We start from the raw sequence: 14358 nt of genomic DNA on the forward strand, positions 1-14358 counted from the left end.
GACCTTAAGGCTCATCTGGTCCACCTCTCTCAAATGAGGGGGTTGAGGAAACAGGCATAGAGAGATGATCTTTTTTTGCCTGAGGTCACATAAATACTTAATAGCAGATCTGGAATCTGAACCTTCTGATTTTAATGGTGCCACTCATACCAACTCAGTCAACTATACCATGGCTTCCTCTTATTTTTTTCCTTAGTTCAGTTGAATTTCTGACATTTGTCATAGTCTTTTTTTTTTTTTCCTGGTGGGGCAGTGAGGGTGTGGCCCAGGGTCACACAGCTAGTAAGTGTCAAGTGTCTGAGGCCAGATTCGAACTCAGATCCTCCTGAATCTAGGGCTGGTGTTTTATCTGCTGCGCCACCTAGCTGTCCCTTGTCACAGTCTTAAGCAACCAAAATAATTTCCAGCCTATTTTGAATCATTTTCCTACCAGCAAAGGAACACCAGAAGGAATGATGGGTCATAAAGATATACCAGGGTTCAGGGAAGATTACTTCTTGGGGTCCTTCATGCAATACTGTTCCCTATGACTAGATCATACTTTGCTTTGTGAGCTATAGCTCCACATTCCTAACTCTTGTTTGGTCTCTGGTCTACTTTGCTCTTTTGCTTTTTCTTTCTGCTGTGCTTACTCAAAATCAGCCCATTTTTTTCATTATAATTATGCAGTTTAATTTTCTTTTTTAAGTGAATTGTTTTCCATTTGTCCTTAAATTTTAGTCTGTTTTTATCCATCCCCTTTACCAACATGTCAAAGTAATTTTAAATTTCAATCTAGTTCTCTACAAGGTGTTATCCTTGTCCAACTGAGTGTCATCCCCAGCTTTAATTCTTTATAAACTCTCATCTAAGTCAGGATGAAAGTGTTATGTGGTCTCCTTTCTGCTTTGCTTGGGATTGCATTCTCCTGCTCATGTTAACACATCCCTTCCCTGCATCACCATGGTTTATTGTTGGGCAGAGCAGCAGATGCTACTGCTAGATTTGGGGGAGTGAATTGAGCTCAGTCACACTTCAGGGGGATTGTTGGGATTTTCTTAGTCTCTATTTTCATCTTTTTGACTCCAAATAGGGAGAGGGAGGCTACCAGACTGAATTATCCACGTACTGGGGACCCCCATTTAGCAAAAAGAGAAACCTACGTTCTGGGAGATGTATTCAGAGCTGTTGGAAATCCTTGAGTGAAAAGATGAGTCTGGATAATGAGGAGTTTGGTTATTAGGTTTATTATTTGGCTTTAGTCTTTTGAAAAGGAAAAAGTAACCTATTTTTGGAGACCAGACATGGTGTTCAGAAATGTCCATGGCTGCAGGGGTTGTACTGTAGGTGGTGCAAACACATGACCACAGCTATGGTTCTGAAACTGTGCCTTGCAACTTAGTCTGAGCAAGAGGAGCTAAAGGATCCCTTTAGGAGACGCAGGGTTAGGAGGGAAGGCAGACTAGGTGAATTCTCTCTGTGGGAAGATAACCTTAGTCACTTCCTCCCTACTGGGCACTAGCACAGAGACCTGAAACTATTGTCACCTCTTCACTTTGCCCAGGAAAGTAGCTTTCTAGGGGCCTACTCTGATAGTCTCATGGCCCTGGGCACCATGGTGGTTCAGGGTCTGGGCATGTCATAACCACAGGTTAATCTCCTGCATCAGAGGCCTGGCTCCTTTTGATATTGCTTGGCACCAACATACCTTTGACCACCAAGGATGCCAGGGCAGTTCTGGGCATCCCTCAGGTCTCACTCTGAAGACTCATTCAAGCTTGCTGCCACTCAAGTTGTTTTTAATATGATTTAACTCTCAATGTCAGGAAAATTCCCTTACAGGAAAGTCAGTTTTAGGATATTGTCTTTCAGTGTTTCAATTTGAGATGGGGGAAGTGTGCTTTAAGAAACTGAGATTCCTCCAGGCCATCTAGAACCAAGCAGGGGCTCTATGAATTTTATCATCTTCCTGGATCTCTTCACTAAATGCCAATTTGGTTTCATAGGAGCACCATGGGCCCTAGAGAACACATGGGTTCTATGGAGGTAAGAAATATAAGGAAAGGGCTCCCAGAATACCATTTGAGTTTGGGGAGTTGGTTTAAAGATGCCTAATCCTCGAATACAAACATATTATGGCCAGTTGCAGGGAATATTCTACAAGGGTTGCTTTTGTGCATACCTTTATAACTACTTCCTTCTGTTTCTTAGATTGTCACTTTTAATCTAAACTTGTTCTAGTCGGGGGACTTTGGGGGTGCTAAAGGGGAAGTGGAGGCTGAAATAATGGGAGAGTAGAGCAGCTAGAAGAACAGCATGAGCTTGGACAGTCTACTAATGGAGGCTATAGCATGGTCAGTATTCAGAGTTCAACGGAGGTCTTCAGTGACCCTGTGGGTGTCTTCTTCTCACGTGATTGTAGTGATTTGAGTTCTTTCATTAGCCCAGGAGTGCTTTTGAGAGTAAGATAAGAGTGGGATAAGAATTGAGCTTAATATCCACTAAATTTGAATTTTAAAAGGTGACACCAACCTTAAGGAGATGGTAAAAATGTCCTATTTACAAAGCCTTTTTTAAAACGTTTGTAGAATTGTAGCAAAGCTCATTATAGCAAAAATATCATTTTCTAGCCATGTGATTAGACCGTGACATAGACTATGGGTAACAAAAATATTCATAGTTGGAGCGTCTGTCACAAAGCTACAGTATTTACAAACTCTGGGTCTGTTCTGATTTTTTTTTTCTGGAAGAGGTCATGATCTTGAAACTCTCTGAATATCACACTCTGAAGGTGGGGCTGAAGTGCTTATATAACTTGGACACTTGAGAAAATTGGAGAGCTTGGGAAACAGAATGGTTCAGGAAATATATCACACTTCTGCTTCTTGATGCCCACGTTTCCCTTCTCTTCAGAGTGGTGATTCCAGGGAGTGTGGCTAGTGTTGAATTTCTGTCTTTTCAGTGGAGACATTTTAAGAATAAACCTCTTGGGGAGAAATCATGAAATTTTCTGAGTCCTTAATGGAGAACCTTCAGGGGACCAGGCATCAGGATCAGGGAGAGAAAAAGAAATGCATTTCCATTATGTTCTAGGGATTGTCTACTTAAAAAATCTTGCTATTTATCAAAAGGACAAACCCACTGTCAGAAGCGATAAATTCGTATTTTGTTCACAGTAATTGAATTACAGATAACTGCAGCTTTATAAATAGTTAGAAAAAAAGAATGACCCTATCTGGAATTATGTATCCCTGATTTTTCCACAGTCACTGTTGTCTCAGTGATGATGTTGCCTTTAGTCAGGCACTTTCAGAAGGACACTTAAGGCTTTGAATTGTGTGCTCTTCCTGAGTTGTAAAGATATCTCTTGTCCATCATAACATGTATTGTATACACAAATGTATATGTGTATATTTGCATATGTGTATAGATGTATGTGTGTACATATAGACATAGACACACACATATATGTACATACATACACACATGCATGTTGTGTATCTCCTTGTATAATCAGTAGTCCTAGATTGATTTTCACTTAAGGATTATGGAGGAAATAGTACTTTTGATTTCTAATACTTTTCATCAGCCTGACATCTTCTGCACATTACAACAGAAAAAATACTATTTTCCTGGTTGGTTATTGGCTCGGCTTCCCTATTGACTTTCTGTATGTCTTTGGGTAAGTCACTTACCCTTCTCTGTATTTGTTTCCTTATGTGTAAAATGAAGACATTGGGCTGGATTATCTGTGTTATTCTGTGATCTGTATGCCTCAAAATGGCTTCTACGAGATGAATCTGCATCCTTAGTTGGGAGAATTTATCTGCATTTCACAGATTGGTAAGGAGCTTAGAACTTTAGTGCATCAGCACAGATAGGAATAGATCTGTTCTTATTTATATTACTCCAATATTGTGGGGGGTGTAGTGGGCCAGAGTTGCTCTTCTTTCCTGTTTTTTCAAAGGACGCATTAAAACCTATGCTCTCCATTACATTTGTTCCCTGTGAGGCACATGGATAGCCAAATGGGATGAATTGGAATGTCTGTTTAAATCAGGAGTTCTTAACCTGTGATGCGGGGATAGATTTCAGAGGGTCTGTGAACTTGGATGGGAAAAATTTCATCTTTAATTTTAGTAATCTCCAACTGAAATGTATAGCATTTCCTTTGATTATGAATTTTAAAACATTCTTAGAAGACATCTATAGACTTTGTCAGATTGCAAATGGGATCCATGACACCCCAGAGATTAAGAATCACTGATTTAAATGATAAATGATCATTCTCCTAATTTCACCTCTGGGTCTGAGCAAGATGAATTATGACACTCTTTCTAACTGCAGGCACCAAGACTTGAGATTTGTCACTATTGGTTGGTCATGGTGCAGGTTCTTTTAGTTTTGAATCCATAGTGAACAGCATTGAAATCTAGTATGAATTTTGTACTTTATTCTAGTCAGTAATAGGAAAAAAGTAACCAGCTGGGTGGTTTTTGCTGGTGACGTCTTTAGGAGGGTTGTTCTTGCCCAGGAGTGAATGCAGGCCAGGTGTTTGGCACTATCTTCTGCTTGGCTTATTTCTCTTATTGGATTTCAGCTTCCTTTCCAAAAGAGTAATTAGTCTTTAGGACACTACTGAAGTGTATAAGGACACAAGAGTTGTAGGGGAACAGACTATCCTGCCAGCTACACCAGTTGTAAGGCCAGATTTAAGGGAGCTGATCTGTTCTGCCCTGAGAGCCAATTCTAGGGATACAGACCCTTTGAGACAATAGTGAGATACCAAAAGAAAGAGAGGTCCATTCCAGCTTGCTAGTGAATATATATAGATTTATTGGGGTTTCTTAGGTTAATTAGGTTGTTTAAGGGAGTTCACTCATGAGACCCAATCCTTGGTGGCAGGACAGAATGGTGTTATGGATCCCTGTACCAACCCCAGGCCAGGTCAGATATATAGAAACAGAAGGCATAGTAGAGTGCCAGGGATGGCCCAGGGTCACATGCAAGCTTTCTCATGGGATAGTTGGAGCTTCTTTTGCTGCTTACATTTATTCAAGGCAGTTTACATTCTTCTGTAGAGTCATAGGTCACATTCCCACTGTGGCTTCTACTGTACACAGTGATTCAGGATTAGGAGAGAGATGTTTCCATTCTTTCCTGTGCCTGCTCTCATCTAGCTTCTCGGCTAGTCTTCAGTTATTCTTTTTTTGCTTTTCTCTAACTTTTTTAAGGCCATGGAAACAATTCTAATGTTTGGATCTCCTAGGACTAGAGTGCAGGATAAGAGAAGGTTTGGATTGTTTGAGTGAATTATAAAAAATGAAATCTAGAAGACCGACGGGAGGAATAAGATGATACAAAAAGATATGTCTTAGGATATATCTGAAAATACATGTCTGAGGTATTTATTTAAACTACAGGGCTTTGAAGCCAGGGATCACAATCTTTATCACTATCCTTTAGAAGCTACCATAGAGTCCTTATGAATGAGGTGACATCAGAGCAAGGGACTTGAACAGCCAGGGGTGTCAGTTTGACTGCATGTACTAGTGGTAGGGGCACCCACTCCAAGCTGTCCCAGTCTCTGTTGTCTTCATATGTCTGAAATAAACCTTAGACATACTGGATGTATACAGGATATGAATGAAGCCTCAGGAAAATTTCAACTAACTTATTGTGTCATCTTAGGCAAGTAATTTCTCCTGGATCTCTGATTCCTAGTCTATAAAGTAAAAGGATTTTAAATGTATAATCTCTTAAAAATTTATTTTGTTTCAGTTCCAGATTCTCTCTCCCCATTACTCCTCCCTTCCCCATTGAGAAGGCAAGAAAAATAAAAACAATTACATATGTGTACAGTCAAGTAAAACAAATCTGCTTTAGCCACTTCTAAAAAAAAAGAAAAGAGAAAAAAGGAAGAGAAAAGAAAGAAAAGAAAAAATGTCTGCACTTAGTTCATAAACTATTTGTAGTTAGATGGCATGTTTCATTAAGAGTCCTTTGGAATTGTGGTTGGTCATTGTGTTGATCAGTTTCTTAGTATTTTCAAGTTGTTTATCTCTACAATATCGTTAGTGTATAACTTGTTCTGCTCACTTTGCTTTGTATAACTTCATATCTCTTCCAAGGTTTCCAATCTTCTCCTTCATAATTCTTATGACACAATAGTGATAATGTAATACATCACATTCATATACTATAATTTGTTCAGCCATTCTTCAGTTTATGGGCACCCCTTCAGTTTGCAGTTATTTGCCATCATGAAAAGAGTAGCTATAAATATTTTTGTCCATGTGGGTCCTTTTCCTCTCTCTTTGATCTTTTCAGGATATAGACCTAGTAGTAGTATTGCTGGGTCAAAGAGTATGCACAGTTTAGTAACTTTTGGGGCTTAGTTTGAAGTGGTTTTCTAGACTGATTGGACCAGTTCACAGCTCCACCAACAGTTCATTAGTGTACCCAGAGTACATAATCTTTAAGGTTGATTCTGTTATGTTATATGACATTTTATATTCTCTGACAGGATTATGCGCAAGCGACCAAGTGTTGTCCTGGCTGTTGCTCACACAGTTGTGAAGAGAATGTCTTCATTTGTGAGGCAGATAGATTTTGCCCTGGACTGGATGGAGGTAGAAGCTGGACGTGCAGTTTACAGGTGAAGCACAAAGTAAAAATGTCTTTGAGGGAATGTTGAGATTGTCAGGTCAGTTCTCATCCTAATTTTTTTTTTAACCACTGTGGTCCTGAAGCTCATTGGGCCTTTAATGGCATCACATTAGTGTGGACAGGATTCATATAATTGATGACCTATCAGGGCTCCAAAATTGACTAATCAATCAAAGATTTCTTACTCTGAGAGGCCAACCCTGGAGTAGGTGCTGGGGGAATAGAGTATTCTCTGGCCCTGGTTTTTATTGAACAGAAGCCAATAATTTAATTGTGTTATTCAATTAATGAGTCAAGTTCAAAGTTATAACTCTATTACATAGAATGTATTAGCCTAAATAGAGTAGCTTCTTCTCAGATTTAAGATGAATATAATTCTTTAGAGTCCACAGTATTGCATTCCCAGTGAAGTGCTAATGCAGAAGTATCAAATATGTGGCCATTGGCCACCCCAAACCAGGTTAAAATGTAATTTAGAAATATTTACCAAAATAAATAAAAAGAGAATAAAACATAGATAAAGTTAACTTGTGGTTTTTCTAAGTTAATTTGTGGCCACAGGAATCCTTTTCTGTGGTTTTGTAGCTCCTTTTCTATTTGAGTTTGGTACTGCTATTCCAGTGTGTGTCTGCACATTGATTTGGAATCATTTCTTAAGGAGGCAGTCTATGCAAAAGCTGAGGCATTGGATAGTGGGGAACAAGTGGATAAAAGGGGAGACCAGTCAGGTTTGTATGGAGGGTATGAGTTGGGCCATAGGAGGAGAACAGGTAGGGTTATCTGGTGGAGAACGTGAAGGCAACAATCAGAAAGCACACATTCATCCTGATGCAGATTTGATACCTGACCTTACCTATAGCTATTCTTGCTTTTTCTAATGGACAGTGTCTTGCTCCTCCTTTTAGGCAGGGTGATAAATCTGACTGCACATACATTGTACTTAATGGCCGTCTGCGTTCTGTGATCAAGAAAGATGATGGAAAAAAACATTTGGCTGGTGAATATGGACGAGGAGATCTCATTGGTGTGGTAAGAAGACAGCTCCTGTTGTTCATGTATGGTATCATAGGAAATGGAAGATCCCTTGGCAGTAGTGAGGAGAGATGTGCTTCCATTGGGAGTCAAGGACCTTGTGATTTTTGTCTAGGGGAGTTTGTGAATTAGGAGGCCACCTTTTTTTCAGAGAGCATCGCCCCTCCATGGATAGTGTCCCAGCCTAGGAGAGGGTCAAATGAGTTCCTGGGGATATCTGACACTCAGAATGATGAGCAGGACATAGAGCCAGAGGTGAGATGGCACAGCCTTAGGAAGGAGACTGATTGGTGAAGGCAACGTGTGTATGATTTGGGACACTCTAATTTTTACCATGTGACACCATTTTTCTTCATGAATTGATATTACTTTGTTATAGTCAAGGTTTTCAAGTAATGTATTGATTCTTTTCTTTCTTTTTTTTTTAAATCAGAAGATTCTAATGTGTTGATTCTTATATCATCTCTCTTTGACCACTTTTCAAGGCTATTTTTGATAAGAGATAATTTAAAATTTTTTCAGTTATTTAATTTTTCTAATATTTCTTGTTTTCTTTTGGACTCACTGTCTAATCCAAACTTATTTTCAAGAAGCCTGTTACTTAGGTAAGGTTTTTTTACTTCCTGATCTAAGATGGGTTTTTTGGTAGTTCTTTCTTCCAGAACATTCACTTCCCGTTTCCATTCTTTCCTTTAAAGCTATCATTTCTTTTTTTGATATCTTTTTTTAAATACAAGTATTTTAATATTTTCCAGTTACATGTACAAATAATTTTCTTTTTTTTCTTTTTTTTTGTGGGACAAATGAGAGTTAAGTGACTTGCCCAGGGTCACATAGCTAATAAGTGTCAAGTGTCTGAGACCAGATTTGAACTCAGGACCTCCTGAATCAAGGGCCAGTGCTTTATCCACTGCGCCATCTAGCTGCCCCTTAGAAATAATTTTCAACATTTGTTTATATAAGATTTCCAATTTCAAATTTTTCTCCCTTCCCCCTCCCCTAGACAGCAGGTAATCTGATATAGGTTATATATATACAATAACATCAAACACATTTCTGCATTAGTCATGTTGTACGAGAAGAATCAGAGCAAAAAAGAAAAACAACAGCACCAAAACCAAAAGAAATAGTATTATTGTAAAAAAAGTTAATTATAACTAACTAATCTAGTCTGAAAAAAATTATAATTGGACTTATGAAAAATTATGACTGTATGAAAAATTATAAGTTTAGAAAAATTATAATTGGGCCATAAGTCCCTTTGTGGTCGCCATTCAAATGTTGAAATATTTTGACTTACTTGGCTAATTTGGGGGACTAATCTATCTGGAAGACTAATCTGGAAACTTTTGACTAACTGGCTATCTGACTGCTATTAATTTAATGTGGGCCGTTTATAAAGTTCCACCACACTGCTCCACTCCCAAAATTGATAAGCAAAATATTAAGAAGCCTCTTAACTAAATAATCAAAGCAGAGTTTATTTATGAGATACTATTTAAACATAAAAATACAGGGAAATAAAATGTACAACCTGACTGCATTGTGGCATTTCTTTCCACCTGCTGCCCCTGTAACTTTTTTAATACAATAAGGGCCTTGCCACCTCTTGCCTTAGGGTATGTTCCACTTTCACTGCTCAGCTCCTTTCACTAACTCTGAGCCCCTTTCACTTTGTCTAACCCCCTGCGTCTAACTTTGCTCTCCTTACTGCCACCACTGAACCCCTGTGTTTCTCTCTCACCAACCTCTCCTTCCATTCTCCTAGTGCTCCAGTGTCCTTCTGTTCTCTTAATCTTCGCTTTCTCCAACCTGTACCCTGTGCTGACCACTTCTGTGCTCTCTGCTGCCTCCTGTTCTGTCTGTCTGTCTGCTCTGTCAGTCTGCCCTCTGCCGCCTTTGCCACCCCCGACCTTCTCCATTCTTCTAATCTTGTCAGCCTCCTCTCTGTTCTTCTAATCTTGTCAGTCCCCCTCAGTCTTGTCCTTTGGCTTCTCCCTGCTGTCTAACTCCCAGGTTTATATATATCTTACTTCTCTTTACTCAAATCTCGGGGTTTTTTGCACCCCCATACACACCAAGCTAATCCACCAGCCAGGGCTGCAGCTGGTGGGGGGGGGGGGGAGGCGCACTCGAGCCTCCCGTGCGTACCACACCCAGGGCTCCAGGGGCCCGTGCCCATGCTGTGTGTCTGGGACCTCGGCACAGGCTACGCCAGAGCCCGGCCTGGACAAGCCTGGGATCTCTCAGATAGATCCGCTCAGGGCACAGCGAGCTGGGGCTCCCTCCCCCTAGCTATCTGACCTGGCATCTTGTACAGCCCACAGGGTTTTTTGTCTCAGCTGAAGCAGAGGGGGAGGGGCACCAGCACCTCCCATACAGAAGAGACCCTGAGAGCCTAAGGCTTTCTAATCTCAGCCCAAAGGTAGGGTCCCCAAATCAAAATAAATTTCCACATGATCCAATCAGTATCCATATTCTACAGTTACTTTTTTTTTTTCTGGATTTGGAGAGCCTTTTCTATCATGTGTCCTTTGGAACTTTCTTGTACCATTGTATTGGTGAGAAGAATCTAGTCTATCACAGTTGATCAACACATAATGTTGATGATACTGTGTACAATGTTCTTCTGGTTATGCTCCTCTCACTCATCATTTTATATATATATATATATATATATATATATATATATTTTAGCGAGGCAATTGGGGTTAAGTGACTTGCCCAGGGTCACACAGCTAGTAAGTGTTAAGTGTCTGAGGTCGGATTTGAACTCAGGTACTCCTGACTCCAGGGCTGGTACTCCATCCCCTGCACCACCTAGCTGCCCCCATTTTTGATATATTTTTAATAGTATTTTATTTCTCCCCAATTACATGTCAAGACAATTCTTTAGCATTCATTTTTACAAGATTCTGAGTTCCAAATTTTTCTCCCTCTCTCTCCTCCCCTCTTTTAAAAATGGTAGGCAATTTGACATAGGTTATACATGTGCTATCATGTAAAACATATTTCCATATTAGTCACAGTTGTGAAAGAAGAAACAGATCAAAAGAAAAAAAAACATGAAAAAGAATAAAGTGAAAAGATCTGCATTCAGTTCTTCATCAGTTCTTTATCTGAATAGGTATAGCATTTTTCTTCATGAGCCCTTTATTCTTGTATGTTGCTGAGAAGAGCTGAGTAAAGTTATCATTTCTTGTATGGTATAATTTTTAATTCTTTCTTTTAATTTAATATAATTTTAATTCTTCCAGGAATTCCAGTAGAACTCATGGCACATCTGTGGTTTTCTTTTAGGCTTTGCTTGGAGATGATATGGAGTTATTCTTGTTTCTTGGGTTTATGTCTTGAGTCTCCCTGGCTCTATATTTCTTTATCTACAGAGTTTTTTGTTTTGTTTTATTTACTCATTTTCATAGCCTTACTTCTTGAATTGGGACTTGGTGTCTGTACAAGTCTCTGAATTCCTTTTTAAGTTCTGATCTATATTATCTGGGGCCTGGGTAATGAGTTCTGTATTTTTAGGTACTTCAGGAAGCATCTGGCTAGTATGTTGTGCCAGGGTGGTCTGATCCAGGGAGAGCTCAGATTGTTGCCCTCCTAGTTTGAGCTTCACAGGCTCCTGAATTCCAGTTTGGGATAGAATGATGCAGTTAGAGGCTTTGGACATCTTTGTCTAGTCCCTGCTCCTGTATACAGCTTCAGGTCCTAGACTTTCCTGGATTGCCCTTTGTTTCCACTCTGGAAGGCTTCTGTGAGTGGAGCTTCTGGGCTGGACTGGGACTTTCTCTCTGGATCCTTTCCCTAGTTCTATCTCTTTGTGTAGATCTGAGTGGGCAAAATTCACTTACTTTGGCTTTTCCTTGGATTTTTTTTTTTTTTTATCATTCCTGATCTATTTCTCCCCCCCCTCCCCCCCCCCGCCCATTAGAATAGTTATGAGAGAACAGGGCTATTCTACTTTCATTCCTTTTGCCAACTCGTACAGAGAAAAGGCAGGAATTACAAAGACAATAAAGGAAATGGATTAGAGAAGGGAGTATTTTAGAAGCCCTAATCTCACGTGGGACACAGTTGGTGATACAGCAGATAGTGTTGGATATGGTATCAGGAAGACCTGAGTTCAAATCCTGTGTCTCACACTTAATAACTGACCCTGAGCAAGTTATCTAATCTCTTGCAGATTCAATTTTCTCACATGTAAAATGGGTATAGTACCTACCTTCCAGGGCTATGATGAGGATAAAATGAAGTGACATGTAAAGTACTTTGCAAACCTTACAATCCTATGTAAATGTGAGCTATTATATTAGAGAGAACCCAGAAGGAGCAAATAAGGGCATAACTGACAAGCAAAAAAGAAACTCAGAATAGACAGTAGTAAGAGAAAAGAGATAAAAATAAAATGTTGGAGGCAAAATTTTGAACTAGCTACTTTACCGAAGGGACAAAAGAGGGGAACAAATAGATAACTAAATAAGTAACAGAAATAAAAATACATTAATAATATAAGTAAAATCTAAGAACTCGAGAAAGGCTAGATATATGGGAACAAGGGAGAAGAAGAGAGACTCTGGGAATAGATTAGCATTCAAAAACAGACTAAGAAAAACTAATCACAGAGTTATCAGAGTATTTACCTGGGAGAAGGCTAAGAAAGCAATCTTAAAGAAATAAATGGAAGAAAATGCAAACATAATACTTGTAATATTAAAAATGAGTCAAGGGGCAGCTGGGTGGCACAGTGGATAAAGCACTGGTCCTGGATTCAGGAGGACCTGAGTTCAAATCCGACCTCAGATACTTGACACTAGCTGTGTGACCCTGGGCAAGTCACTTAACCCTCATTGCCTGCCCCAAAAGAGTCAATTAAACAATCCAATAAAATGAAAAAGTGGCATAATAGAAGAAAGAACAAAATGTAGCAAGCTCTTTTATACAAAAAAACCCTAAAAAGTAAAGACACACACAGAAACAAAATGAGAAGTTAGAACAAGGTTTACTATATATCAGTTGAATGCAGAAAAGCAGGAGTTGCAATCATGCTATCTATCAGAAATTCAACATTAGCAAGCTTTTATTAAACACCTACTGTATACTAGGTACTGGGAATATAAAAAATATAGTGACATCAATCTCATTCTACCTTTCTACCAAGGAGCTTCACTCCTCATTTTCTTTGTGATAAACCAGAGCACAGAACACTCTTGGGGGAAAGGTTTTGGAGAAAGATTCTCTTTAATTGCTTGAGGCTTTACTGTTTTGTGCCTAGTCTGTATTTCTGACATGAACACCATATTCAAGTTTAAAGGATGGGTGCCTTTGTTAACTACTGAACTTGGCCATAGACTATCCATGGCCTGCCTATGGTTTGTAGGGGGAAGTTCATACAAAAATATGAAGACCACTCACTTGGCCTATCATGAGAAGAGCTTGCTCCTCTACCTGGAGGATGCAACCCTCAGTAAGGATGTCCATATTTGAGATGATGAGGAAAGGAAAAACTTCCTAAGTTTTTCTTTTCTTTTTTTCTTTTTTTTTAGTGAGGCAATTGGGGTTAAGTGACTTGCCCAGGGTCACACAGCTAGTAAGTGTTAAGTGTCTGAGGCCGGATTTGAACTCAGGCACTCCTGACTCCAGGGCCGGTGCTCTATCCACTGCGCCACCTAGCTTCCCCCTAAGTTTTTCTAGGCTTCTGATGATTGCAATAAAACCTGCAACTGGAATGGATTCTTCCTTTCATTAGTCTGAATAATTGAGAATTGACTAAAGGTGATTTGACAACGCTAAAAAGCTGAGGTGGAGGTGGCTGTGTTCTGATGTGTTAAGAATAAATCCGTATCGGGGCAGCTAGATGGCACAGTGGATAAAGCACCGGCCCTGGATTTAGGAGTACCTGAGTTCAAATCCGGCCTCAGACACTTAACACTTACTAGCTGTGTGACCCTGGGCAAGTCACTTAACCCCAATTGCCTCACCAAAAAAAAAAAAAAAAGAATAAATCCGTATCAAAGAATTAGAAATAAAAACAATTTTAAAAAAAGAATTAGAAATCAAGAGCATGGCCATCAGTTGGGGAATGGCTAAACAAGTTGTGGTATATGATTGTGATAGAATACTATTGTGCTATAAGGAATGATGAGCAGGATGATTTCAGAAAAACCTAGGAAGATTTATATGAGCTGGTGCAAAGTGACACGAGCAGAACCAGCAGAACTTGTACACAGTAATAGCAATATTGTAAAGATAATCAACTGTGAAAAACTTAGCTATTCTGATCAAGACAATGATCCGTGACAGTTCCAAAGGATGGATGATGAAAAATGCTACCTGCTTCCAGAGAGAGAACTGTGAACTTCAAATGTAGATTGAAGCATATTTTTTTCACTTTCTTTATGTTTCTCACTTTTTATTGTTTTTTTATGACTAATATGGAAATGCATGACTTCACATGAAGAATTGATATAATTTTGTTTGCCTTTTTGGGGGGGGAACTTGCCTTCTTAATGGGTGGGCGAGGGTTGGGAGGGAAAGAGCATTTGGAATTCAAAAATTTTTTTAAATTAATGTTAAAAATAAGTAAATGGGGGCAGCTAGGTGGCGCAGTGGATAGAGCACCGCCCCTGGAGTCAGGAGTACCTGAGTTCAGCTGTGTGACCCTGGGCAAGTTGCTTA

At 39.5% G+C, this 14358-nt stretch overlaps 1 protein-coding gene across 7 annotated transcripts in view; it reads left to right on the forward strand.

The window, feature by feature from the left end:
* Positions 1 to 14358, forward strand: part of PNPLA7 (patatin like phospholipase domain containing 7) — a 216071-nt gene that overhangs the window by 55555 nt on the left and 146158 nt on the right. For all 7 annotated transcript variants that reach the window (XM_043982286.1, XM_043982285.1, XM_043982287.1 and 4 more), the window contains 2 exons: positions 6506 to 6637; positions 7554 to 7677. In XM_043982286.1, coding sequence (XP_043838221.1) covers positions 6506 to 6637; positions 7554 to 7677 — 256 coding nt within the window. The remainder of the gene's footprint in view (positions 1 to 6505; positions 6638 to 7553; positions 7678 to 14358) is intronic.

Source organism: Dromiciops gliroides, chromosome 2, assembly GCF_019393635.1.
Source record: "Dromiciops gliroides isolate mDroGli1 chromosome 2, mDroGli1.pri, whole genome shotgun sequence".
Lineage (NCBI taxonomy): Eukaryota > Metazoa > Chordata > Mammalia > Microbiotheria > Microbiotheriidae > Dromiciops > Dromiciops gliroides.